Genomic DNA, 27,593 nt, shown 5'->3' on the forward strand with positions numbered 1-27,593 from the left:
AGCCATAATCTTTTAACCATTTTCTTGTTTTTAGATGTTCAGATTGTTTTTAACATTTTAAATAATTTTGCAAATATAGATCTTGGGGTAGGAACTTTTATTCAAATTTAGATTTATTCCTTCTGATTGATTCCAGAAGTGGAATGAATGTATCAAAAAGAAACTTTATGACTCTTGATATGTATAATTGAATAGCTTTTCAAAAAGGCAAAAACAGTTTACGTTCCCGGCAATAACATATGGGAATTCTCATTTCATCACATCCTATCAGGGTTTTTTTAATTTGCAAATTTAATAGGCAAAAATTGCTATCTTGTCTTAGTTTTCATGTCTTTGATTATTAATGAGGTTGAATATATTTTCAAGGTATTTTAAAACTAGTTTTGTCATTTTTCCCTTTTATGAATCATCTATTCCTGTTGACAAACATTCCTAATCAAGCACTCTGCTTACCAAGATTTAAAATGTTCCTTAAAATGCTGTACAGCTTTGGCCAGCATGTAGCTAATGAAGTTAGAACTCTCAGCACTTTCTTCATGAGGGATGGTGAGTGTGAAATTAGGGGAAGGCAGAATGCTTACGTCTGTCATCGTTACATCTCGTTTGGAAAAATTTCCTTCATGAATACCTGGAACTACCTAAGAAGAAGGATTATACAACAAAAGATTACTAAATTCCAGCACACATTCAGCATTAATTTAATACCACATTAGTCAGGATAGGCTAAGTTGTGCTGAGGTAACAAATTAGCCCCAGTGTTCCAGTGGCTTCTTATAATTTACTCTTCACTCATGTTACATGCCCATTACAAGGGCTCTGAACCACCTAGATGCTCAGGACCCTGGCTGAGAAAGGAACATCATCTCACATGTGCTGTAGCACATGTAATAACGCATGGCTTTATTTACATCCTCAGCAGAGAAAGAGAATGGATAATCACACACAGGCTCTTCTCTATCTCAGTCTAGAAATAACGCTTTTCATTTTTGTTCCCATTTCATTGGCCAGAACTTAACACATGGCACCACTTAACTGCAAGAGGAGCAAGAAAGTGTGAGTGAGCGGATGGAAGATTTGGTGAGCGCTACTGTCTGTGTCACAAATATTAATGTGATGTACCAAGTTTTGTACTGAGTTTCCACAGGAAATTTACAATTTATGGTTGTATGTGTGATTTTTGTAAGAACCAGTCATCTGAAATGCATGTCGTTTACTTTCTTAATGAGTTCTCAAGGGCATATACTTTGATTTTAATAATTTAAATGAAACTGTAATGACATGCAACTTGATGTAACCTTAAGAGAACTATTTTGGGGCTTCCTTGGTGGCACAGTGGTTAAGAATCTGCCTGCCAATGCAGGGGACACGGGTTTGAGCCCTGGTCCGGGAAGATCCCACATGCCGCGGAGCATCTAAGCCCGTGTGCCACAACTACTGAACCTGCGCTCTGGAGCCCGTGAGCCACAACTACTGAGCCCATGTGCCACAACTACTGAAGCCCGTGCACCTAGAGCCTGTGCTCCGCAACAAGAGAAGCCACTGCAATGAGAAGCCCGCGCACCGCAACAAAGAGCAGCCCCTGCTCGCCACAATTAGAGAAAGCCCGTGCACAGCAACAAAGAACCAATACAGCCAAAAATAAAATAAATAAATTTATATAAAAAAAGAACTATTTTGAAAATGTGTTCAAATAAATTTCCCTATCAGAAAAACTAAAGCAGAATATTAAGGAGCCAAATTAACACTGGTGACTTCTTTTCTTTCTTTCTTTCTTTCTTTCTTTCCTTTCTCTCTCTTTCTTTCTTCCTTTCTTTCTTCCTTCCTTTCTTTCTTTCTTCCTTTCTTTCTTTCTTTCTTTCTTTCTTCCTTTCCTCCTTTCTTCCTTTCTTCCTTTCTTTCTTTTTGGCTGTGTTGGGGCTTCGTTTCTGTGCGAGGGCTTTCTCTAGTTGCGGCAAGCAGGGGCCACTCTTCATCGCGGTGTGCGGGCCTCTCACTGTCGTGGCCTCTCTTGTTGTGGAGCACAGGCTCCAGACGCACAGGTTCAGTAGTTGTGGCTCACGGGCCTAGTTGCTCCGCGGCATGTGGGATCTTCCCAGACCAGGGCTCGAACCCGTGTCCTCTGCATTAGCAAGCAGATTCTCAACCACTGCGCCACCAGGGAAGCCCTGGTGATTTCTTAATTCCAGTTTATAAAGCTAACATAAATTTCCCCCTTTTCATTTTGATACATATAACACACATAAAAACTGCATAAAGCGTTTACGTCTAGTTCAATAAACAATTATAACGCTAACATGTAACTACAACCTAAAAAGCATAACTTTTTTCACCTGCTGGAATTTGTATATTTTTTTACAAAAGATCCCTCTTCAGTATGTGCTGTTTTATAAATTTGCACTTTCCATTACATGATGAACTAAGAGCTGTTTAAAGAAAAATAAGTTTTACAAGCGGTTCAGCAAAGTGGTTAAGTCCAAGGATTCTGAAGAAAAGCTGTTTGGCCTTGAATCTCAGTTCTACCATTTACTAGCTGTGAGACCTCAGACAAGTTGTTTAACTTCTCTGTACCTCATCTGAAAAATTTGTAAAACAATCATACTCACCTTATAGGAACACAGAGTATTAAATGATCTAATACACGGGAAAAGTTCTTAGAACATTGCCAGACAAATATTGAGTGCTCTTTAGTGGTGATTATTATTCGAAAAATGTATCATTGAAAACCATAATTTTATTTTCTATGGAGTTTTTTGTATAGAAGTGTCTTTGTTATCAATATCAAAAATTTTAGTTAAATCACTTAATGTTACTCAGAGCCACTAGAATGGAAGCAAATTGAAGCATAGAATGGAAATCCTGATGACAACAAAAACCGTTAAATATGGGCTCTACTTTTCTAAAGATTTAAAGCACTGCTAAAATTTTTCTTAAAATTTTATTCTTTCCCTCATTCCTTACAAGAATTTTTCCTCTTTAAACTAAAAGTCTATATTTGTGAGAATGATCAAATATATCACATTATTTTACTCTCCTAGGGAATGATCTATCTAATGAAGTAATAGACAGTCAGCAGGAATTGATAGTGGCTTTCAAAACCTTTTGACTATGGTCTACAGTTATAAACACATTTGTCATCATGACTCAAAAACACACATGTCTTAGAAAACAAACTTATGGTTACCAAAGGGGAAAGGAGGCGGAGGGATAAATTAGGAGTTTGGGATTAACAGATACATACCACTATATATAAAATAGATAAACAACAAGGACCTAGTGTATAGCACAGGGAACTACATTCAATATCTTGTAATAACCTACAATGGAAAAGAATCTGAAAAAGAATGTATATATAAAAGAATATATTGACATATGTATAACTGAATAACTTTGCTGTACACCTGAAACTAATGCAACATTGTAAATCGACTATACTCAAATAGAAAAAGAAAAAAAAAACACATCTTACATATAAGTTATACACATATATAAACACACATCATGGAAATGAAAGTTCCATGACATACGCATCTGACTTATTAAATGCAATGCACTCTAATATTTTTTCTTCTAGTGTGTCCTATTCTGCTTTTGTTTGTTTGTTTGTTTAATGTGCTGGTTGTGACTCTCTAAACTTATTTCTCAAACCACAACCTTGTACCTTGAAAGAGAGTGAATCACTAGGATACAGAATGTCTTAGGTCAGATTGCCTAGAAGCAGAGCCTGAGATTCTGACACAGTTATTTGTTAAGGGTGCTTTCAGTAAAACTTTTAGGGGGATGAGGCAAGCAAGATAGAGAAGAGGGAGAAGCTAATCTGGGAGGTGGCCTTCAGGTGACCTCCAGCCTCAGCCTGATCCTGCAGGGAGCTCTGGAGCATAAGTGGCCCCAAGGACAACCCTTTGGAGAAGGTTTCAGGGGTGAGCAGTTAGCAGCAGCACCAGCTGGAGTTGGTAAAGGGATCCCAGGGGACTGTTAACATTACATGCTACACAAAATATTGCACCTTCAATTGCTCTGCCGGTGATTTTTGTATCTGGGTCTTTTTAGGAGCCCACCAATACCAACCTCATCAGAAATCACTTGCCTTGTGCATCGTATATTAATGTAATATGGTGTGTGGAAGGGGTGCATCAGGGAAGAAATTCAATCACTATTTTATGTTATGCAACAGGAGTTATTGACTGCAAGTGGGAGACATGGTATAAGTGCAACTTAAGATGGCAATGTTTATATGTGAATATTAATATATAACTGTGCTTAATTTTCAAGGTTAAGTCAGTAGCTTGTTGTGTCAAAAGCTAATGAGAGCTCTAATTTACAGAGCTCTTGTTTTGGATAAGGAACTTATACTCATTGTTTTACAGATATCCATTTTAATGTAGCTATTATTATTCCCATTTTCCAGATGGGAAAACTGAGGCCTAGAAAGATTACGGAACTTTCCCAAACTTATTCAGCTGGTAAGTTTCAGAGTCAGCTTTTGATCTCAAGTTGCTTTACCTGAAAGTCTGCTCCCTTAAAAACGACATTGTCCAGGTTTCTTCACGGTTACTTGTATCAGCCCTATAGCTCTAAGCAGAATTAGCCACCTCTGGATTAGAAAGTATTTTGTGTTTTAAATTGGTTTTCTTTATAGAGTTTCTTGTTTTCTAAAGACCATGCACAAATCAGCCTGAGTACAATCACAATGGAAGTATGAATATCCTTCTAGAGCCTGTTTTCAAATTCAGATGTAATTAATAAGTAAATTAACAGAAAAATCAATGTATGCACACTCAGTCTCCATATCTGCTCTTGAGTCTCTGCATTACCTTTATGAAATTGAAGATGTTCTCGGTTCCTAGGGTCTGGTTTGCCAGTTCTGTCACCCAGCCAAACTGCTCTCTCATCTTCTCCATCAGATATGTGGTGTCCTCCAAGTGATGCTGGGTCATCAGGAGAACCTGGGCATACTGCTGATTGGATATGTTGACCAACTCAAGGGCCTCATCTACTTTTGTGTATAGTTTAGGAACATCAGGACAGTCTAGCAAAGAAGAAAGTAACATGGTAAAGAAAAAGGTATGTGGGACTTGGAGTTGGGTGTTGTGGATTTAAGTCCCAGCCCTTAAGCTTTCTACTTCCAGCCTTTTGACCTTGAGTGAGTTTTCAGCCAGGTACAATGGGCATGAATGAAATAACACTGCAAAATGCCTGCTTACAGGGCCAGCACACACTGAAGATTTAAAATGTTCCTTTTCCTTGTCTTCCTTTCCATAGTGTCTCTGAAGGTCATTAGGGCTGCTCACTTATACTCTGATCAGGACACATGGGAGATTGCACTTTTCTGCCACCTGGAAGTTGAGCATGGCCATATTCAAAGTGACATGTCTTACTGCTGGAGGAATCCTTTAAGAATGGTTTAGGATTTATCACCCTCCCTCCCCTGACAGTGGAACTAGTTTTGCTCCATATGGTGGAGGCTCCATCATCCTGAGTGAGGAGATGTGCAGCAGAGCTCCCATGCAAGCTGTAATTGACAAGACATAGAGAGAGAAAGAAACCTTTGTGTTTACAAGTCACTAAGATTCTGCAGCTCTGTGTTATTATTGCACAGCAGCCCTTCTGATCTGAAACAGGGTTAAAGGAATTTACAGAGCTGCGCTGATGAGCATCTTGATACTGTGTAAAGATTATTTATCTGCAGACTACAGAAGTGTCTATGTGTTAGGGCATCTGGGATCATAAGAGATTGTTATTGTAGAAAGAGATCACAGGCTCTTTCGACTATGTCTTCCACTGTTTACTAAGAAACCATGCCTTCACGAAGATAGGGGTGGGGGAGAATCCACCAACCAGAAGCTAGGTGACTACCTCATCTCAGGTCTTAAAAATCAGTTTATTGTTTCTTTTAGAGATGTAGATATAATGCAAGATCCTCCAGCCTTCACACTTTTCCAAAAATTGTGTTGGGATCTTCAGGAGAGAGAGACCTTTGTACTGGCAGGTAAAAAAATTTGCAATAGTGTACATTTGAAAAGTAATTCAAGAAAATATTTTGAAAAACAAAGAGAGTCACAGTTAACAAGATACAGTATACATTTGAAAGGAGATCCAGGTATTCTTTAAAAATGTCTTCATTTGCAAGTTTAGAGTTGTTAACTTTTAGAATAGTGGTGTAGTTTTGGTTTTCTTTAAATTATGGGGTAAGAAGGTGGTGACTTCCCTCATGATCTTAGGCAAGGAGAATTCTACAAGGGACACTCATTTACTCTTTTAGAGAGTGGAAAAAGATTTCCCTCAATTAAAGGTGAAACTTTGTGCAAAACACAATCACATGAGAAAGGAAAAAGTAAAACTATCTCTATTCATAGACGACATAGTCTTGTATACAAAAAATCCTAAGGAATACATACACACACACACACACACACACAAACACACAAAAAAAACTATTAAAGGTAATAAATCAGGGCTTCCCTGGTGGTGCAGTGGTTAAGAATCTGCCTGCCAGTGCAGGAGACACGGGTTCGAGCCCTGGTCCGGGAAGGTCCCACATGCCGTGGAGCAACTAAGCCCGTATGCCACAACTACTGACGCCCATGTGCCCTAAAGCCTGTGCTCTGCAACAAGAGAAGCCACCAGAATGAGAAGCCTGCGCACCTCAACGAAGAGTAGCCCCGCTCACCACAACTAGAGAAAGCCCGCCTGCAGCAACGAAGACCCAATGCAGCCAAAAATAAATAAATAAATAAATAAATTTATTTTTAAAAAAGTAATAAATCAGCAAGGTTGCAGAACACAAGATCAATATACACGTATCAGTTGTATTTCTATACACTAACAATGAACAAACCAAAAATGAAATTAAGAAAATTCCACTCACAATAGCATAAAAAGAACCATATGCTTATGAACAAATTTTTTAAAAGAACTGTAAGACTTGTATTGAAAACTAAAACACACTGTGAAAAAAATTAAAGATGGCTTAAATAAATGGAAAAACATCTATTTTCATGAATGGGAAGACTTAATATTGTCAAGAGAGCCATACTCCACAAACTGACCTATAGATTTAATGCAATCCCTATCAAAATCTTAACTGCCCTTTTTGTAGAAACTGACAAGCTGATCCCAAAACTGACATGGAAATGCAAAGGATCCATAATAGCCAAAACAATCTTGAAAACAAAGAACAACATTGGAGCACTCACACTTCCCAATTTCAAAACTTACTACAAAGTACAATAATCAAGAGTATGGAATTGGCATAGGATAGATATATGGATAAATGGAAGAGAATTGGGAGTCCAGAAATAAGCCCTTACTTTTGCTGTCCATGGATTTTCAACAAGAGTCCCAAGACAATTCTACAGGGGAAAGAATAGAGTTTTTCAACAAGTGAAACTGAGACAACTGGATATCCAATTGCAAAAGAAAGAAGCTGGATCCCTACCTCATACCATATACAAAAATTAACTTGAAATGCATCACAGACTTAAATGCAAGAACTAAATATATAAAACTCTTAGAAGAACGCGTAAGCATAAACCTGTGTGACCTTGGATTGGGCAATGGTTTCTTAGATATGATACCAAAATAAAAAAAGAAAAGAAGAAATAAAGTAGACTTCATCAAAATAAACTTCCATGCTTCAAAGGACATCATCAAGAAAGTGAAAAGACAGCACATAGAATGGGAGAAAATATTTTCAAATAATATATCTGATGAGCATTCAGTATCTAGAATATGTAAAAACAAAACTCTTACAACTCAACAATAAAAAGACAAATAACAAAATTAAAATATGGGCAAAGAATTTGAATAGACATTTCTCCAAAGAAGACATGCAAATGGCCAATAAAAACATGAAAAGATGCTTGATATTATTAGTGATTAGAGAAATACAAGACAAAATCACAGTGAGATACCACTTCACACCCACTAGGTTGGCTAAAATAAAAACGATGGGCAGTAACAAGTGTTGACAAGGATGTGGAGAAATTAGAAACCTCATACATTTCTGTGGGAATGCAAATGGTACATCCACTTTGGAAGAGAGTTTAGTAGTTCCTCAAAATGTTAAACATAGAGTTACCATATGACCCATATATATTTCATGGTATATACCCAAGAAAATTGAAAACACATGTCCAAACAAAATCTTGTACACAAATGTTCATAGCAACATTACTCACAATAGCCAAAAAGTAGAAACAAACCAAATGTCCATCAGCTAATGAACGAATAAACAGAATGTGGTATATCCATATAATGGAATATTAAGCAGCCATATAAAGGAATGAAGTTCTGAGAGATGCTACAGTATGGATAAACCTTGAAAAAATTATGCCAAGTTAAAGAAGTCAGTCACAAAAGACCACATATTGTATGATTTCATTTATATGACATGCCCTGAATAGGCAAATTCAGAGACAGAAAGCAGATTAATGGTTGCCAGGGGCTGGGTAGGCGAAAGGGGCAGGGAATGGGAAATGACAGCCAATGAATATGGAGTTGCTTTTTGGAGTGAAAATGTTCTGGAATTAGATAGTGATGATGGTTATACAACTTTGTGAGTATACTAAAAAACACTGAATTGTATACTTTATGGTATATGAACTATATCTTAATGCTGTTACTTAAAAAAATACACTCACATGATCTTTGGGACCCACAGTACCTTAAGGCATTTTTTTAGTCACCATATAGACATGAGAATGAGTGTTTCAAGAAAAGGAACAAAGAAAACCCACATTTAGCAGGTGTCTCTTATGAAATGTGACAATATGCATCCATTAGCTTTTGTTGCACAACAAACAAAAATTTATTATTTCTCATGTTTTTGTGGGTTGGTTGGACTATTCTTATGTCTGAGCTGGCTCAGCTGGGGCTGGATGGTCTAGACTCTCACATTTTGAGGGTCTCAGCTGGCATGGCTGGGACCTCTCATCTTCCAGAAGGCTAGCCTGGGCTTGATCACGCAGTGGTGGATAGGCTTCCAGTAGCAAGAGAGGACAACTTTAATTCACAAGCACATTTCAAGCCACTCACATTTGCCAATATCTTGTTGCTTAAGGACAGACCCACAGCTGAGCCCAGATTCTCAGGTTGAAAAAACAGACTCCAGCTTTTGATGGGAGGAACTGCAAAATATTGTGGCCGTTTTGTCTTTAATCTAGTGTGCATGTATCACCTTCTGCCTATGAGAGTTTCCAGTTTATACCTGTGGTTGTCAAGCAATTATTAATATTGCCTACATCACTTTCAAAAGAGATCCAGTTTAATTGATAATTATATGGTCTCATGTAACAGAAACTGGGCTGGAGACAGACATTCCTTGGTATAAATTCCATGTGCCTACCTCCTATATTAAGAAATAAAATATAACCCAAACAGATGAACCCCCACCGTGACCATTCCACATCAAACTCCTTTATCTTGAAACTACTATTTTGAATTTAGGTGTATACATCTAGTACCAGTAACTGGTATGGGAAAAGAGTTACTTACAGTGAGTCCATTTAAAATTGGGACCAAAAATGTATGGTAAATAATGAAAAAAAATGATTTATAATGTTTTGGAACATATTTCATTTATCTTATATTTTTCAAATATAAGATTATAATTACAGCTGTATGCTTAGTCTTAGAACAAAGAATGAGTCAAATGTCGATAAAAGAGGCAAAATCATTGTTTGACAAAACATACAAGAGTTGTTTGTAAAACACTGGAAGCAACTTAAATGTGCTTCAGCAGGAGAATGGATAAATAAATTGTAATGTGCTTACACAGACTAACATACAACAATGAATTTGTGAAATTAGAACCACACGCATTCACATGACTAAATCTCCCAAACTGTACTGAGTGAAACACCAAGGTGCAAAAGAATACATAAGCGATAACATTTATACTATTAAGAAATATTATCCAAAACTTGGAAACAATGCAGAAGAAAGGCTGTGTGTCCTTTCAATGTCACATAAAGTATTGTCTAAGAGGTCCACCCAAAGATTACTTAATTCTCTAGGGAAATGATCCTTTGTTGGATTTACTATTCACTGCTGATTCGGGCCAGACTCCACGAAATTAGATGTAAATTACAGATTGAAAAGTTGCAAATAATTTTTGTCCAGTAGAGACATAAATTATTTTGGTCTGATAGAAATCATAACTGCAAAAGTTACAGTTTTATTGCGCTTCAGTACATTAACTAGTTTTATATCTAACTTTGCAATCTTACTTCCACATTCTGTCTATCCTTGACAGTAAATACTTCAGTCTCTCCTGTACTCCTTTAAACCAGCTTAATCACTCTGCTCGTTCCCTTATTAATGGAATAAATCAATCTTAACATGCTCATTTTGTACTTGTATGAGTCATATTTTTAAGCTTAAAAGTTATACTTTGACAATATAAAAACTAAAAACATGTAAAACATTGCTATGTATGGTATATGTGTGTATGTGTGCTATATATAAACGCGTATGATAAAAGTATAAAGAAACACAAGGAAAACAACAAGGTCCTACTGTATAGCACAGGGAACTATATTCAATATCCTGTGATAAACTATAATGGAAGAGAATATGAAAAAAGAATGTATATATATATGTATAACTGAATCACTTTGCTGTACAGTAGAAATTAACACATTGTAAATCAACTATATTTCAATAAAATAAATTTTTAAAAAAGAAATACAAGGAAATAATAAGCACCAAATTCAAAACAGAAGTTTCCTACTGTGTGGGGAATATAGTCAGTGATGGTGACAAAGGTGGTTAAAAGTTACAAACTTCAAGTTATAAGATAAATTAGTACTAGGGATGTAATATACAACATGATTAATATAATTAACATTGGTGTATGTTATATATGAAAATTGTTAACAGAGTAAATCCTAAGAGTTCTCATCAGAAGGAAAAATATTCTTCTTTCTAAAAAATTTTTTAACTACATGAGATGATGAATGTTTACTAAACTTACTGTGTTAATCATTTCACGATGTCAAATCATTAAATTTATAAGTGCTGTATGTCAATTATATCTCAATAAAACTGGAAGGAAAAAAAAACCCAAAACGCTTTCCTTATAAGGGGATAAAGAGGATGTGATGTGGAAGGGGCACAGCGGGGGCTTCATCTATTTCGGTAATGTTTTATTTCTTCATCTAGTATTAGGCACATGTGTTTTTATTATTTTATTCTATATACATTTATCATAAAATATAAAAGTTTAGATTGTATGGGAGGGCTTTCCTGGTGGCGCAGTGGTTAAGAATCCGCCTGCCAATGCAGGGGACACGGGTTCGAGCCCTGGGCCGGGAAGATCCCACGTGTCGCGGAGCAACTAAGCCCATGTGCCACAACTCCTAAGCCTGTGCTCTAGAGCCCACGAGGCACAACTACTGAAGCCCATGCGCCTAGAGCCCGTGCTCTGCAACAAGAGAAGCCACAGCAATGAGAAGCCCACGCACGGCAACGAAGAGTAGCCCCCGCTCACCGCAACTAGAGAAAGCCCGCGTGCAGCAACGAAGCCTCAAAGCAGCCAAAAAAAAAAAAAAAAAAAAAATATTGTATGGGAGCACATTAGGACAGCCTTTCCTCTGTTTTACCTTTGCAGCAATCAATTTATACTGCATGTATACTGTGTGACTTGATGTATACTGATTATCTGATGTGTTTATACTGTATTATCTGATTTCTTATATATTGTCTTTCTTTTTCCAGTTTTGTTGAGAAATAATTGACATACATCACTGTATAAGTTTTAGGTATACAACATGATGGTTTGGCTTACATATTCACAATATATTCTGAATTGATTGCTGTTGTGGGTTTAGTTAACATCCATCATCTCATACAGATACAATAAAAAGAAAAAAACATTCTCCTTGTGATGAGAACTCTTAACGATCTACTCTCTTAACAACCTTTCTATATATCACACAGCAGCTTTCGCTATAGTCATCATGTTGTACATTACAGCCCTAGTACTTATTTATCTCGTAAATGAAGTTTGTACCTTTCAATCACCTTCTTCCAATCACCTCCCCCCCCCATCTTCTCTATTATCTTATGACAATCAGGGAGAGATTATTCTTCAAAGCTTTTAACTGGAAGTTAAAGGAAGTTAATGATACATAGGTGGCATGTTTGAGTGGGACTATTTTTGTAAGAGGTCAGTATATTAGTGTATATTTTTCTCTTGTAAAAACTTCTGTTGTCTGTATGCAACCTTGTAACTGAGACTTGAAAAACAAACACTTGAATAATAAGAATCATGAGTACTTCAGACATTTTATTTAATCCTCAAAACACCTGTGTGAAGGTGTATATTAATTTCATTTTCCAAATGATGAAACAGAGGTGCAGAAAGTCACCCAGGGAGCAATTCTGAAGAAATAAGACCCTCACATCTGCTCTAATAAAAAGGTCCAGTTTATATTCAATCTCTTGCTCCAAATCTTAGCCACATGTTTTAGAATTTCCTTCCCTTAGGGCTTTGGCAAGGTAAAAAGCAGAAGCACAGGTATCAAAAGCTCTTCTTGGATTTTGCAAAAAAAATTTGCGTTCACACCCTAGCGGTTGGGAAGTGACTTCAGCTGGGGAGGGGAAGGGACATGAGGGTCGGAGGAAAGGGGGAAGGGCCGGTGGAGAGAATTTTTCACCTGGGGAAGGAATGAAAGCCGCTCTTGGTCAGATCTGGGAAGAGGCGAAATGCGCTGCTCAGGGCTTGTGAGGAGAAGTTACTATCTGTATTTAAATACTAATTAGTAATTAACCCACCATCTGGAAAGAATTAATGCCACTTGAAAAAAAACTTACTTGGCTAAAAATCTGCTTACACATTTTGAAGATTTCTTCATTGGTGGTTCCCTTTCTCTGCAGTAAGAAGGAAGAAGTTGCCCTAATTTGCTCAGAGTTCTCTTTTGCACACAAGAGTGTTCGTTTGGTCTTTAACCATACAAATTTTTCACGGGAATAATGAGGGAATTTTTAAAAGGGGAAAAGTAAGTTGACCTACCTTTGAATAATAAACATTTATAAACCTGCCCTGAGCACCCCAGGATGGCAATGAACACGCCAAAAAGAGCTTGAAGGGAAGCAAATGAATCCACGATGCCTGTAAAAGTGAGATTTGTGACCTCTGACCAGAATACAATCGAAACCCTGAGAACATAATAATCATTTACCTTCCCGTAGGTAATCCTGACATTTTTGGCATCTTGCGTGAAATTGGAAACATTCCGACGAGTTCTGGCGAAGTTCTCCGCGCAGCCCTCGGCCCCGCACAGGCAATGCCGTCCTACTCAGGCCGCCGTGGGCGGAGTCTGCAAGTAACAGCATTTTCACATCAGTGTCGTTAGACAGTTTGAACTTTAAAGGCATGGATAGAATGTCATTTCTCTTTCTAACCAGCACTTGCAAAATCTTTGTTCTGTATTCAATCGTAGGAGTGCATACTGGTGCAACCAGTTGCAAGGACAATTTGGCATCTATTAAAAAGTGCATGTATCCTTTAATCCAGCAGTCTCATTACTGTCATTATTACTCATCATTACTATTATTACTACTTGCTTCCCCCAAACCCCACTCCTCGCACAGAGGTTAATGCATATAATTTTATTTTCAGGAAGGAATCATGAGGAATTATTCATAGTAACTCTATTGGAAGAGAGACTTGATGGGGTGGGAGAGGGCAGCTTTCATTTCTTTTGTTCCTCTGTATATTTAAATTATTTTAAATTTAGTGTGTCATTTTTATCATTATTATTTCTGATATCATTGGGGTTAACTAGATAGGGAATTGTAAGCCACTTTTCTCTTTGGGCTTCTATTAAAATTTTTTCTAGTAATTATTTTAATTTTTTCAAGCTGTAATTTGAACGTGTATTGGAGTTCCAAAGATATTGGAAATGTCTGTTTCTTAAACTGGGTGGTAGGTATTTATTACTATTCTTTTTTGTGTTTCACATATATAATGTTATAAACAGTAGGTCAAAGATTTAGGAAAACATCTAAAGCAGATCAACTTTTAAGAAACTTTTTTTTTCCTGGAATAATTAACCATCCATATAAAAACGATGATATAAAAAGAAGTCGTCCAACAGCAAATTGACAGTTCCCAACTGAGTGTTTCACATTAGGAAAAATTTGTTATTAATTTTTAACCTGATGATATTCTGTTATATTAAATCCTTGATGTTAAAAAATGAAACATTTTGAGATAAATTGTGAAGTTTACTGGGACTTCCCTGGCGGTCCAGTGGTTAAGACTCTGTGCTTCCACAGCAGGGGGGCAGGGGTTCGATCCCTGGTCAGGGAACTAGGATCCCGCAGGCCGCGTGGCACAGCCAAAAGCAACAAACAAAAAATGTGAAGTTTATTGTTTAAAAACCTACGAGGCATTTGCTAGATCATCTGGTGGGTAAGGCAGCCATCCCCTTTGTTGAATGGGAGTCATTTTCTCCCATTCCCTATAGATTTAGTGGCATTTCCTCTCGCCCCAGAGAACCCCTGTGAGTTCTACTGTAGAGCAACTCTGCATTATGTGCTGTTAATTTTATCTTCTCTATTAGACTCTGAGTCCTTTGAGAGAAGGAATTTGGTCTTGTCATTTTAATCTTGTCATTCTTCCATAACTTCCTCTGTCATTTCACTTACGATATGGTAGTGTAATTGTTCACTGACCTGTTTTCCTTTCTCTGGACTAAACTCCTAAAAGTTAGAGGCTGTGTCATCTGTGTCATAATCATTGCTTATTCACAGCATCTAGATGAATACCTGGTATATTCGAGGATGGCAAATTGAGGGCTATATGAACCAATTCCCCATGCTATACTCATGAGAGTAGCCCGTCGCCTACCTTCGGCCATGCCAGAACAGAGCCTGAGGACCCTTCTAGGCAGTTACTTCTAGTAAATCATCTACCCTCCCAACTTGCCTGTTTACCCCCTAGGAAAATTAAGGACAGCAAAATTCTCCAGGGCAGGATTAAAACCCAGATCTCCCAGCTCCCAGCACCCAGCACTGTGTGAAGCTACTACACCACAGTTTTATTGAATGGATCTCATCTATTCTCTCCAGGGATTTGTAAGCCAAGTGAGGACAATTGCAAAACCTATCTTATTCTGTTTCAACAGATTCAGCAACTGAAGTCTAGAAAGAACAAAGTAGGAAAGAAATTCTTTCATATGGAGACTAAAATGAAACAAAACTCGATAAAATTAAAAAATATATTAAACAAGATATTTCATATTTTTATCACCTTTTTCCTTTTAACAGTGTTCATTATTCAATTTTAGCTACTTTTCTAATTTTGGCTCTTAGGATGATCATGACAAATAAAGCCTATCTGTGAAGGCTGCCAGATACATAGTTTACACTCAGAAGATATTAACCACTGTAATTGACAGGAGGCAGCTTTCCTATTGCTATTGTAACAGATTCCACAGGTTTAGTGGTTTGAACAACATAGGTTGTTTTACAGTGCTATAGGTCAGAAGTCTGAAGTGGGTCTCAGCGGGCTAAATGAAGGTGTTGGCAGGGCTGTTCTTTTCTGGAGGCTCTAGGGCAGAATCCATCTCCATGCCTTTCCAGTGTCTGGAGGCCACCACCCTCCTTGGCTCCTGTTCCCCTTCGTCTATCTTCAAAGCTGGCAAAGTAGGGACAAGTTCCTCTCATAAGGCTGTCTCTATTGATTCTTTTCTGCCTCCTTCTTCTACTTTTAGGAGCCCTTGTGATTTCACTGGAGCCACCTGGACAACCCCAAATACTCTCCCTATTTTAAGGTCAGCTGTTAGCAACCTCAATTCCATCTGCAACCTTACTTTCCCCTGCTGTGTAACCTAACATTTTCACAGGTTCTGGGGATTAGGATTTGGGTATCTTTGGAAAGCTATTATATTATTCTGCCTACCGCAAGACGCAAAGGTTTATTCTCATTAGGTGGATTTTCTAGGGGCAATAGGTTTATTCCTCACCTACCACCAGCCCGGAAAAGTGATGGAAACCACACGCAAATACCCCACAGCCCCTGCCTGCCCTATTTTTGATAAACTGTCCTCATGCACTCATCTGGGAAGAGAATCTCTCCTCTGTTGAGCTTGCTGTCTGGTTAGGGTAGGGACACTGGAGAGAGAAGAGTATAAAGGTGTAACAAAGGCTTTTTTTGTTTGCTGTTTTGTTTTTGTTTTTACTTTCTGCACTTGCAGGGGACCCTGGATCTCCAGATTATCACTGAGGTGATGGTGGTGCAAGGAAGGAACTGACTAGTTTAGATTTCTCATGTAAGTGGGATATAATATTTGTCCTTCTGTGTCTGGCTTATTTCACACAGCATAATGTCCTCCAGGTTCATCCATGTTGTCACAACTGGCAGGATTTCTAGAAGGAGCCCGTTTCATTTTTTGTTAGAGAAGAGCATCCCTGTCCTTGATGTAATGTTCCATAGAGATAAGTCCAAGGAAACACAGATTCCACCTGTGGCCCACACGACAACTCTCATTTCTGAGATGCCGGCTCCCAGGCCCTCCACAGAAGCCCAAAGAAGTTACCTCCTTCTGCCTTACAACTTAAAGCAGCATTGCTTTTTCCAACATGGAATATCAGAGGGCGTGAGTGGTATTGGTAGAAGGCGATTATTATCATTTACAGAAATTTCTACAGTCTTGGGTTTGTCTCTGAGTATTTTCTCTGGTTTTGTGCATACATGATGTGATCTAAGGGATTACAGTAGCGATGCAGAGGAGGTCATGGAAGGCACTAAATGTGACCTGGTTTTACATGGCACTAAGGTTTCTTCCCAAACTGGGAGTTGAGGAGACTGGACTGATTTTAAAGAAACCCCATGATGTTCAAGCAGAGTAGAGCCAAGCATCTGCCTGAGCTTTAATAAAGGAGGCAACTGTCTTTTTCAAGTTCTCACCTTACCAGCATTTTCTTTCTCAGCTTTGAAATTTTGCTTTAGAAATAGAGAACAGCCCCACAGAGCTCTCAACAAAGACGGGAGAAGGCTAGTGTTTGGCAGACCTCAAAGCTTTTTCTAAGAGGCTGTGAGACTTTGATTATCCATAAACCATCACTCTCAGAAACATTGTACAATGACTTAGAAATGGCTACCATTTCCAAAGTTAAATAAAACTCAACTTTAGCATAGATATCTAAATAATCTTTTAATACTTGCCTTTGTCTTGTTTTGATAAATCCTCGATTGCCTTCAGCATCTCAGTAACTGTTGCACTGACACTTTGATAAATAGAGAGACTGAAATTACAAAAGAGCTGGAAGAAGCTGGGAATGTCCCAGCTTTGCACAGGATGTGCTTTTTTTGCTGGCTCTTTGGAAAAAGCTGGAAAAAAGTAAGGCTCCATGAAGGCTGTATCTGACATGAAATATGATTGAAAAGCCTGGTCAAATTCTTGCTGCATCTGTTTGAAGACGTCAAAACTCCTGTTATAGAGAAATCCCACATCCACAGTCAGTTGGCTGAACATGTTCTCTATCTGGGTCAGTTGTGCATCTTCCTCAACGAACTTCTCACCGATGGGAAGGTCTTTTTCATTATCTTCATGGAAAGGAAACAGAAACTGATATATCTTCCTGAAAAAATGTTCAAGCTGTGGGGTGGGATGGGGGACAGAAATGAAATAAATTAATTTTCTTTTGGACTATTTTTTTATTGTGAATTTTAATGTCAACTTACAAGTAGTCATTCCAAATCAAGAACAGTTCTGGGCAAACTAGGAAAAGGTGATCCACTTTAAGATAATTTATTAACATTCATGTACCTGGCTTTGACTTTGACTATGGAAATAGGGTCTAAAATTCTTCCTGGTTTCTGTTTGCCTACCAAGGCCTAAGAAGGCCAAGTTTTCAATATTATTGACAAGCCACAGTCCTGATGTACTGGTGGTGGTTGGCATGCATGGTTTTAGACTGTGCAGCCTGAAAACTGTGAAGAAGGCTCTTGTCTTTCACCTCTGTCTCAGTGCCTTAGTTCTTTTTTTTTTTCCTTCAGTGGCATGCCATTCGTGTCTTTATGCTCTCCTCTTTCTCATCTCATAAATTAGTCCATGGAAAAGATCAATACATTCACACTGAACTATAGATGCTTCATACAGCTAAATAGATTACTTCCGGATGTTACATATTACCAGTGATCAAAGCCCTCCTTGGCTGTAGTCAAAGGAATGAAGCTCTAATTATAGAATTTCCTATTCAGGGGGAGATCTTCCAGCAGTCACACCATGTTCTACTTCATCTATGTGACACATAAGTTCATGCCAGAACATAGTTGCCCTTGTATGATAGTGATATGACCCTGTTGTATGTTTTGGAACGTAGCAACCATCGAACATCACTGTGGGAGCACTCCCCACCCCCGCTCAAGGGCTGTTCAGAGAATTCTCCAGGGATTCTTAGAGGACTCATGCCTTTCTCAAAAAGTAATCTGGGTGGATCATCTGCCTCTCCCTCTGCCAGCTTCTGTTTACCTGAACCCAGCCACAAGAACGAAACTTTAAAAGACCAAGAAATTGTCATAAGGTCACACAAAAGGCACATATAGGAATGGTCCCCAAAGCTCCTGACTTCCAGCCAGTGCTCAATCCAGTATACTCTGGTATGTTAGAGAGTGGCTATAAAAATAGAGCAGATGCAATTAACAGTGGAGGCAAATTAACTTGGCATATGAATTATCCTAGGGGTTGTTCCTTCTGTAATTGGGGATGGCACTGCCAAGCCAGCAGCAGAGTCTGATTACTGCATGCTCTGATATGGAGAGGGGAATTTCTCTGCGTTGCATACTCAGCCCACTTCTTGAAGGGGAAGGGAAATTCAGGCCAAGAGAAGAGGAGCCTTTTATGGGTCAGAGCTCATCCTATTCAGGTCACCACCCTCTGTGATTCCCTCTGCCCAGAAGAGAGCCAAAGGGGACAAAAAAGAAAACATGCCAGTCCTACAGGACGTGCATGGATTGGGGTAAAGGGGACGTGAATGTGGGCACGTGTGTGCACGGGCATGTGTGTGCTGCCACAAGAGGGCAAACCCATTGAAGGAGAGACTCAGGAGGCAGAGGATGCCTTCAAAGGCTTGGCCTCCAGAGAAAACATTAAAGCAGGTTGAAATCAGAGACTATAATACTATTATTCAGAATGCAATTCAGCAAACACTTATTGAATGCCTACAGTGCTTAAATGAAGGCAGATAAGATATGGTTCCTGCCCTCAAAGAGCTTACAATCTAGTGGGAACATGTTCATAAATAACAAATACAAGGCAGAAAGAGTCAGGGTATTTCTGAGAGATACACACAGTGTCCTGAAAGGGAGGGAAAAGCCCTGGATGGCTGTTCTAACTTAAAAATTATATATCCACAAGTGATTCATACATAAGCATGAATGCTAGATTCTGGGTTGCAAAAGGCCAATATCAGATCATCCATATATATTCTAAACATTAACATAAGTTAATTTTTAAAAGTAAGCTGAAGCACGTACCTTAAGAACTTAGAAACCTTGAGCTCTATTTTTCCCTTACCTTGTTTTTCACAGAGGACCAACTGTTTTGGCAGGTTGTATAAAATCTCATGCAGTTACTTTCCAGGCAAGATTTGCATTCATCCCAGGAACCTGTCAAAGACACCTGGCATAGCCTTTCTTCCTCTTCTAGATGTTCTTGAACTTCATCCATAAGTTTCAGGGCCTCCTAATTAAAAAGTAGAAACACACACCTTATTTCCATTTCATGACTCTATGTGTTGTACCTTAGTTGATTTCACTCTTTACAAAATGTGCGTATTCTAAACTAAACCTCTGGGAATTCCCTGGCGGTCCAGTGGTTAGGACTCCTCGCTCTCACTTCCAAGGGCCCGGGTTCCACGATCCCTGGCCAGGGAACTAACATCCCACAAGCCCTGCGGGGCGGCCAAAAATTTAAAAAAAAAACGAAACAAAAAATACTAAACCTCATTCCTTCTTCAAGCCCTTAGCGTCTGACAGATCTACCCTGAAGCTTTCTGTTAACTTAAGAGAAGAGCACTGCTTGATCGCTATTGAAGACCGGGCAGTTCTTATCCACCTGCTCATTCATACAGTCAACAGCTATTTATTGAGTGCTTGCTATGGGATGGACATTCGCTGCCTGTGGGTGAAGCAACAATGAAGACACAGCCCCTACTCTGCTGAATGACTGTAATTGATCTGTTTACTTGTCTCTCTTCACTTCTAGTCCTTGGAGGATGTGGAAGATGGGTTTTTAAGGCTTACAAAGTTGACACATTTATTTCCTTCATTTATGCTGCTTTTAATTTTTGTATGTTCTTAAACACTGCAAGGAAGCACAATTCTTGTGTATCAAATCAAATCTTGTATATCAAATTCCTGTGTACTGTATATCACAATTCTTGTAGTGAGTTGCATTCTAATGGCAAAGATGCTGTATTCTGAGGGGCTTCGTTCTTCTCATCCATATTCCAAGCACTCCCCCTTGTGGTGCCTGCTGTACTCGGCCAGGTCCTGCCCAGCAGAAGCGACACATGTCCCTGAGAACGTCAGCCCTGCCCCCAGAGCTCCCCCCAGGCCAGCCCCACGTAGACCCCCCGCCTCCCTGCAAGTGTGGGCTTCTGCAGACCGGCTCCCTCCAGGCCTGAGAAGTAGTTCAGGGGATTTAGGGGAAAGCCTCAGAGCAGATGGCGACTCCCTTAAGTGAAAAAAAACATGAGGGAGCACAGTTTCTAACACCAATGTAGTATGCACTTTTACCTACAGTAAAAGAAAAAGAAATCACCCTTTCCTGGCATATTAAGTCCAAAGAAACACCTGGGCACTGACAATCCCCCCACATCTCCTCTGCAGGGCTCATATTTTTCAGCTGCCCTCATGGCAGAATCCTGGGGCTAAGCCGGGTGTCATTTGCTACGTTCCACATAAGAAACCTGGCAGGGCTCCAGTCTGCCAAATGCACCTCGTGATCCAGACAGGTTTAACTTGTCTCTTTGGGCTTTGCAGAACAATTTTGGAATCCTACAACTTCTCAAGAAAGGTTGCCTCACCAGGACAGGCAACAGTACTGCCCAGATTTTCTCAATCAGTCTTTTAAATATTCTGCCCATTGTCACTATAAACCGAAATCCCAATATTTCCAATTACAAACTACACTCACTGTGGACCCTTGGGCAAATTATTTAACATCTCTGAGCCCCTGTCTCTTTCTTAGCAAATAGGAATAACTGTAGGATCTACCTCTGAAGGTTGCATATTAAGTGAGATGAGCCAGCAAGGCACATAGTCCGTAATCATCTGATTTCCTTCCACTCACCTCCAAGAGCGTAACAAGAACCAGTGACCAAATCACATGGTCCAAGTTTTGGTACTGAAATGTTGCCATGGAGGAAGTAGGTCTCTGGTTTAGGAATGCCTTGTCCATGCCTTCTGCTTCCCCCTAAATGTCCCACCCAGCGATAGATTCCATACTTAGAACTCTCTTCCTGCAGTTCAAAGTCCCACACAAACCTGGATGGGGGTGCGGGGCGTGGGGAATCACTTGAAGCTGCTGTAGGGTTTCCCACTTTAGTAAGAGCAAGTTTCAGATGCTCCCACTAAATATAAATAGGGAGAAGCTGATGAGGAAGATCGAGATTACATTGGATCACCTGAGGATGGGATGTGTTTTATTCTGGGAGACTTGGGGGCACCCACCCCATATTTGTCAATTTGTAATTTGTGTGAAGTATCCTTTATTTCAGATTGAAAATAATTTTAGGGAGGGAGACAGAGGGTTAAACAGGTTTTTCCTTTTTTAAATGAATTTTTAAATGAGTACCCAAACCTTAAGAGTATAATTCAATGATTTTTTAAAAAATAAAATAAGTAGGTCTTAAGAAATAATAAAAATTCTACTAGCTCCTGGGATTCTTCAGGGTCAGAAATGGAACTAACACTTGCTAACCTGACCCACACCAAGCACTCTTTCCATAGTATGTGCTCCCTCCTTGGCTTGCCAGGAGGCCCGGGAAAGGGAGAAAAACAGAAAGTCACTGGGTCTTCCACAGGCACAGCGCCAGCGGACTTTCTCCTGGGTCAGTCATGACAGGGTTACAACATTGTAAAGCAACCATACTCCAATAAAAATTAAAAAAAAAAAACACAACACATTAATTAACATCTCGAAACTCAGTTTCCTTAGCTGTAAAATGAAAGTGATGGTTTACTCAGATGTTGGAAGGACTGCAGGTGATAATGTGTTTTTTAAAGGGCCTGTGAATGATATCTAGTGTGGTTATTCCTGGTGGCCAGACTCACAAGCCCACCAGGGAAGAACACAGCTAGGGGGGCTTCCACATTTTCCTCATGAAGAGCTGGTTTTCATTTCCTCAAGGTCTTTTTTTTTTCCTCAAGGTCTTTTGATCTCTGCCAAAAGGGAGGAGGGCTTCTAGCTGCTGGTCAAGCAATCTCCTTTCCTCAACAGGGACCCTGTGTGGTGCAGGGAGAGGGATGGCTGCAAAATCAACCAGCTGGTGACAGGCTGACTACAGCTTTGGGGTCCCAGCCTGTGATGTAGCCCTGCTCCAATGGATCAGGGGACACCCAGTGGCCACCGTGAATTCCAGCAGCTCCGGAGCTTGGTGACCCCCAACTTTATAGGTCTACAGGTCTAGGTGTAGATCAAGGTCTAGAGAAGAGATATTAGAACTTGTATTTGTGTTTTTTAGATTTAAAAATCAACTATGGGGAGGAGAAATGGGGAGTTGTTTAATGGGTATAGAGTTTCAGTTTTGCAAAATGGGATGAATTCTGGAGATTGGTTGTCCAATAATGTGAGTGCCTTTTTAAAAAATTATTTATTTGGTTGAGCCGGGTCTTAGTTGCAGCTAGCCAGTCTTAATTGCAGCATGCATGTGGGATCTAGTTCCCTGGCCAGGGATCAAACCCGGCACCCCTGCATTGGGAGCATGAGTCTTAACCACTGCACCACCAGGGAAGTACTGTGAATGTATTTAATACTATTGAACTGTACTCATAAAAGTGGTTAAGATGGCAAATTTTATGTTATGTATATTTTACCACAATTAAAAATGCTTTCATGAAAATAAAATTTAAAAGTAATTTACTCCCGATTTTAAAATTTAAAATATTTTCCAAATTATTTTTGTTATAGTTTTGATATCCTCTATAAAGGTATGTTGGAAAATAAACTTAAAAAATTTTTAACTGTTCTGAGTGTCATGTTAATGGTTAATGATATTAAACTATGAGCCATGCAATGTCTATAATTTAGAAATGTATTGAGCTTTATACTGTAACATATGAACAGTTTTTAATATGGCCCATAGACATTTGAATATAATGTATATTCTCCATTGATAAGATACACAGTTTGGACAACAACTATTAAGTAAAGGTATTTGAATTAAAAAAATTGATGAGGCTGATGTACTCTTTCACATGCACTGGTGCTTGTGTCAGGCCATTGTGTGTGGCCAGCTGTGCGTGAAGACCCTGCGGGAGAGACACTGGTTGCCTCTCTCTGTTCGCTTGGAGCCAATTGCAATGACTTGCCATTTAAGAGGACTCAGGTAAATGTTGTTTTTTAACTACTTTTAACTAAACTAGCCCTCACTAAATGAACAGGAGGCTTTAAAAGTTTCTTGGAAAAAACCCCCAGCAGATTAAAAAATATGAATAACTTAAGCTCAGGTAGATAAGAAGCAAATGGCAGGGCTGCCACTTTTTCATTACGAGCTCTTTGGCCTTGTGTCAGTAAAGATATGATGATCTAATCAGATTTGGCAATAAGCTAAAAAATTTTCAAAATATCTAGATTATTTGAAATATGGACTTACATCTACCCAAGCTAATGATGATCCCTAAGTGCATTCTGTGCCTTGAGATAGTAATGGTAGCAATTCATGTGTCTAATTGAATAAATAAATTAAAATGCATATATTCAGGAGTGGATGCTGACAATAAATATGGTAATAGGGATGGGAAAGAAAAAAACTTTGGAGGCCACTGATGTAGCCAAAAACTCCCAGACACGTTTGACACAATATCCCAACTCAAAAGGCACCAATAAAGCATTTTAAAGAAAGCAGCACTTCCCAAACAGAGCCGAATCCCCCAAATTCCCGAGTTTGGAGTCCTTCGAAGGCCTAATCTACAAGGAATATGTTCTTTGAAGAAATTTGAAATTTTCTTCAAACTCTTCCTCCAATAAGGGCTGCTCTCCAGAAAAATCTATGATTAGGGTAAATGAGTAATTCCTCCAGTGCCCTCAGACATGCACTATTTATGGTCCAGATATAGTTAAGGACAGGTATGATTTTCAATGACTGTACCTGCTTTTCTTCTTTGCATTTCTTCAGGGTTCTCATTAGTTTGCTATGTTCCTCCTCTCTTCTTTCCATCAGGATTTTCATTTGCTTCATGCCAGTCAAAGCCTTCTTCACCTCTTCATCTATATCTATCTCCCCAGCCTTGGAAAAACCTAAAAGATTACAATGTGGTTGTAGTTTTTTCCTTTGAGAGCTGATCAGATTACAATGTATCAGAATACAATGAGTTCACCAACTTTTCATGTTCCCCCAGCAGAGGCTTAATTGTTTTTTTTTTTTACAGCATCAAACTTTGAAAGCAGATCACAATGATTTGGGCTGTCAGCTGCCACATGGACACGGCTACCACCCGGGTGATACCTTCTGTTCCTCACTTCTGAACTTCTAGCCAAGTCAGAGTTCATTTAACCCTATTCTTATCATTTTCCTCGGGGCCTGTTTTCATTTATCCAATTGTTTTTCTTTCCCTTAAAACTCAAGTGTGTTTATATTAGAAGAAAACATTGAATTTTCTTCACAGACAATTTATATTAAATGCCCAACTGGGAACCTTAAACAGAGTGAACAATTTCCTTTTCTTTCAGCTTCAGTTACCTTCCCAGGAGGCATAAAACCTAGAAAGCATCTTGTATAATGCAAGATTCTTTAATAACCTACTGGACATCTCTTACACCCCTTTAATAAGCCTTTAGTGAGTATGAAATTCCTGGTTTGTCATTCTCTCTTCACAATAGCCAATGTGGCCGCCAAAGGAGCTTTATCTGGCCTCCAAATTTAATTACAGATCCCCAAAAAGAAACGTTTAAACTAATTTCTTTTCCTAACTGTTAAGTACTCAAAGCATATCTCATCAAGCAAAGGCCACAAGTTAATGAGCACAGACCAACCAGATTCAATGTCATTATAACCCATTCTTTCACTGTCTCAAGAATAACTGCATGGATTACTTTAATTGTTTAAATTTTTCAAATGCTAGAAAAGAATTTCACTGTTCATTAAAACTGTGCTCAGAGGACACCAAACATCTGGATGAGACCAAGCAATGCAACCCAAAACGTTGGCAAGTTTTATCTCTGTGATGGCAAACATCTGGATATGTGGACCGTTCTCAGAGTCGCATTTGGAATTTTCTATTTTTATCCAGATGCTTGGCGTCTTGTCTACTTGGCTTAAGTGCCTGGAGAACATCTCACCGTGAAACTAGAGGGCATCCTGAATACGGTTATCTCTCAACTGTAAATCACCGTAAATGCCAGCAGGACATGCAAACAGGCAAACGGGACACAGCGCAGATAAAGAAACCAATCAGGGCTTCCCTGGTGGCGCAGTGGTTGAGAGTCTGCCTGCCAGTGCATGGGACACGGGTTCGAGCCCTGGTCTGGGAGGATCCCACATGCCGCGGAGCAACTGGGCCTGTGAGCCACAATTACTGAGCCTGCGCGTCTGGAGCCTGTGCTCTGCAACAAGAGAGGCCACGATAGTGAGAGGCCTGCGCACCGCGATGAAGAATGGCCCCCACTTGCCGCAACTAGAGAAAGCCCTCGCACAGAAACGAAGACCCAACACAGCCAAAAATAAAATAAATTAATTAATAAAATTAAAAAAAAAACTTTCTTAAAAAAAAAAAAAGAAACCAAACATTACCCTTCAGGTCTCCATGGATAGCAGTTGTGTCCTTCCAAGTAGGTGCACAGTAACAATCTTTCAACCACAGCAGATACACAATAAACACCAAGAGTGGCAGCTTCATGTTTCCGCTGTGACTGCAAAGGAAAAATAAACCTGCATCAAATGCCTTAGGTTAAGTCAGTTTCCACTGGCATCAATTGAAAACACATGGTGATCCAAAGCATTTTTCTGTCAGTTTTTCTTTATGACTTTAGACAATGTATGCTGATATGGCTGAGACATAAGGAAACCTGAAATCTAACTAAATTTTTTAAAAAGACAACCCAAGTCCCTATTTTGTTTACATTCTTCCTGACAGTTAAATAAGGTCATCATGTGAAGCATTTGAAATTTAGGGCAACCAATAGCATGGCTCACGGCCCCACAGAATCCAAACCGCATTTTATTTCCTTGTCAACAGTAAACATCCCCAAACACATAATTAGATATGTCAAAGGGACTGTTTTTTTTTTCAAAATTCAGAGTCCACAAGTAAGTTTTAACCTAAATGGCTTACTACTTATTTTTTTATGGAAGCAAAAACCCCTCAGATTTTTCTCATACATCTTAATAAAGTCCATCAGGATGTATGAATCATGCACAGCTAAATTTGTTTCTTCTCAGATAATAAATTTCCTTTTAAATTTAATTTGATAAATATTAGTTGCAAACATTCCAAATAAAAAGGTATGCTTTCATAAAGTTATATCTATAAAATAGATTATCTTAATTCCTCCCAAAGGGGATATTTATCTGCTTTATGTATATTTGTTATTTTGAAAAAAAAAAAACAAAAACTCCATTATTTAATCAACATTTGGAATATCTCTTAAAAATACTAGCAGTTACAAAGCTATCACATTTTATATCTACGGTTATCATTTGAACTAGTTCTCTTTCTATTAAGACCCTATTTACCAAATGAAGTTTTAACATATTTACCACCAACTTTGCAGGCTCTCCCCAGTGAGGTTGCCACCAGCTTCTGGAAGGACCTTCACTTTTCTCTGATTTAATTTTTGTCTGTGTCAGGGATTTTGCCTTGTTCTATTTCATGACACAGTTCTTAATCCTATTAACCTAACATTTTGAGATTAAGAGTATGGCTTAAAATGCGGTAGGGTTTAGAAAGAAACACTAGAGGGCGGGCTGTCTACACGATCAGGAACAATGACCTTGAGTTACTTTATCTTACACAAACTTTTTTTTTTTTTAAATATGGAATGCTTCATGAATTTGCATGTCACCCTCGTGCAGGGGCCAAGCTAATCTTCTCTGTATCGTTCCAATTTTAGTATTTGTATGTGCTGCCGAAGTGAGCACACACAAATTTTTTTTTTTTTTAACATTTTTTTGATGTGGATCATTTTTAAAGTCTTTATTGAATTTGTTACAATATTGCTTCTGTTTTATGTTTTGGCTTTTTGGCCTCGAGGCATGTCTCGTGAGGCATGTGGGATCTTAGCTCCCTGATCAGGGATTGAACCCACACCCCCGGAAGGCGAAGTCTTAACCACTGGACTGCCAGGGAAGTCCCCACAAATATGTTTTGATAGGACTCATTAAAGCCTTAAAAAAAATAAATTAATTAATTAATTAAAAAA

At 38.9% G+C, this 27,593-nt stretch overlaps 1 protein-coding gene and 1 pseudogene across 1 annotated transcript; both read right to left on the reverse strand.

Annotated features, from left to right (window-relative positions):
- Positions 1 to 449: 449 nt before the first annotated feature.
- Positions 450 to 26,077, reverse strand: CLUL1 (clusterin like 1). The gene is made up of 7 exons (XM_068563612.1): positions 25,966 to 26,077; positions 24,325 to 24,473; positions 19,527 to 19,694; positions 17,174 to 17,606; positions 13,182 to 13,319; positions 4,812 to 5,026; positions 450 to 638 (listed from the first exon to the last, which is right to left on the reverse strand). The coding sequence occupies exons 1-7, from the start codon at positions 26,069 to 26,071 to the stop codon at positions 450 to 452; spliced, it is 1,398 nt and encodes a 465-aa protein (XP_068419713.1). The 5' UTR covers positions 26,072 to 26,077.
- Positions 26,078 to 27,201: 1,124 nt separating this feature from the next.
- Positions 27,202 to 27,314, reverse strand: LOC137777094 (U6 spliceosomal RNA; annotated as a pseudogene).
- Positions 27,315 to 27,593: the final 279 nt, after the last annotated feature.

Source organism: Eschrichtius robustus, chromosome 14 (genome assembly GCF_028021215.1).
Source record: "Eschrichtius robustus isolate mEscRob2 chromosome 14, mEscRob2.pri, whole genome shotgun sequence".
Taxonomy (NCBI): domain Eukaryota; kingdom Metazoa; phylum Chordata; class Mammalia; order Artiodactyla; family Eschrichtiidae; genus Eschrichtius; species Eschrichtius robustus.

Bases quoted from the DNA above. Each gene is read 5' to 3' on its own strand.
- CLUL1 (XM_068563612.1), bottom strand. From the start codon at position 26,071: ATGAAGCTGCCACTCTTGGTGTTTATTGTGTATCTGCTGTGGTTGAAA. The intron at 17,607-19,526 runs GTAAGGGAAAAA...CCCACCCCACAG, and splicing joins GGTCCTCTGTGAAAAACAAG to CTTGAACATTTTTTCAGGAA. The intron at 639-4,811 runs GTAATGCAGAGA...CCTTCTTCTTAG, and splicing joins ACATCTTCAATTTCATAAAG to GTAGTTCCAGGTATTCATGA.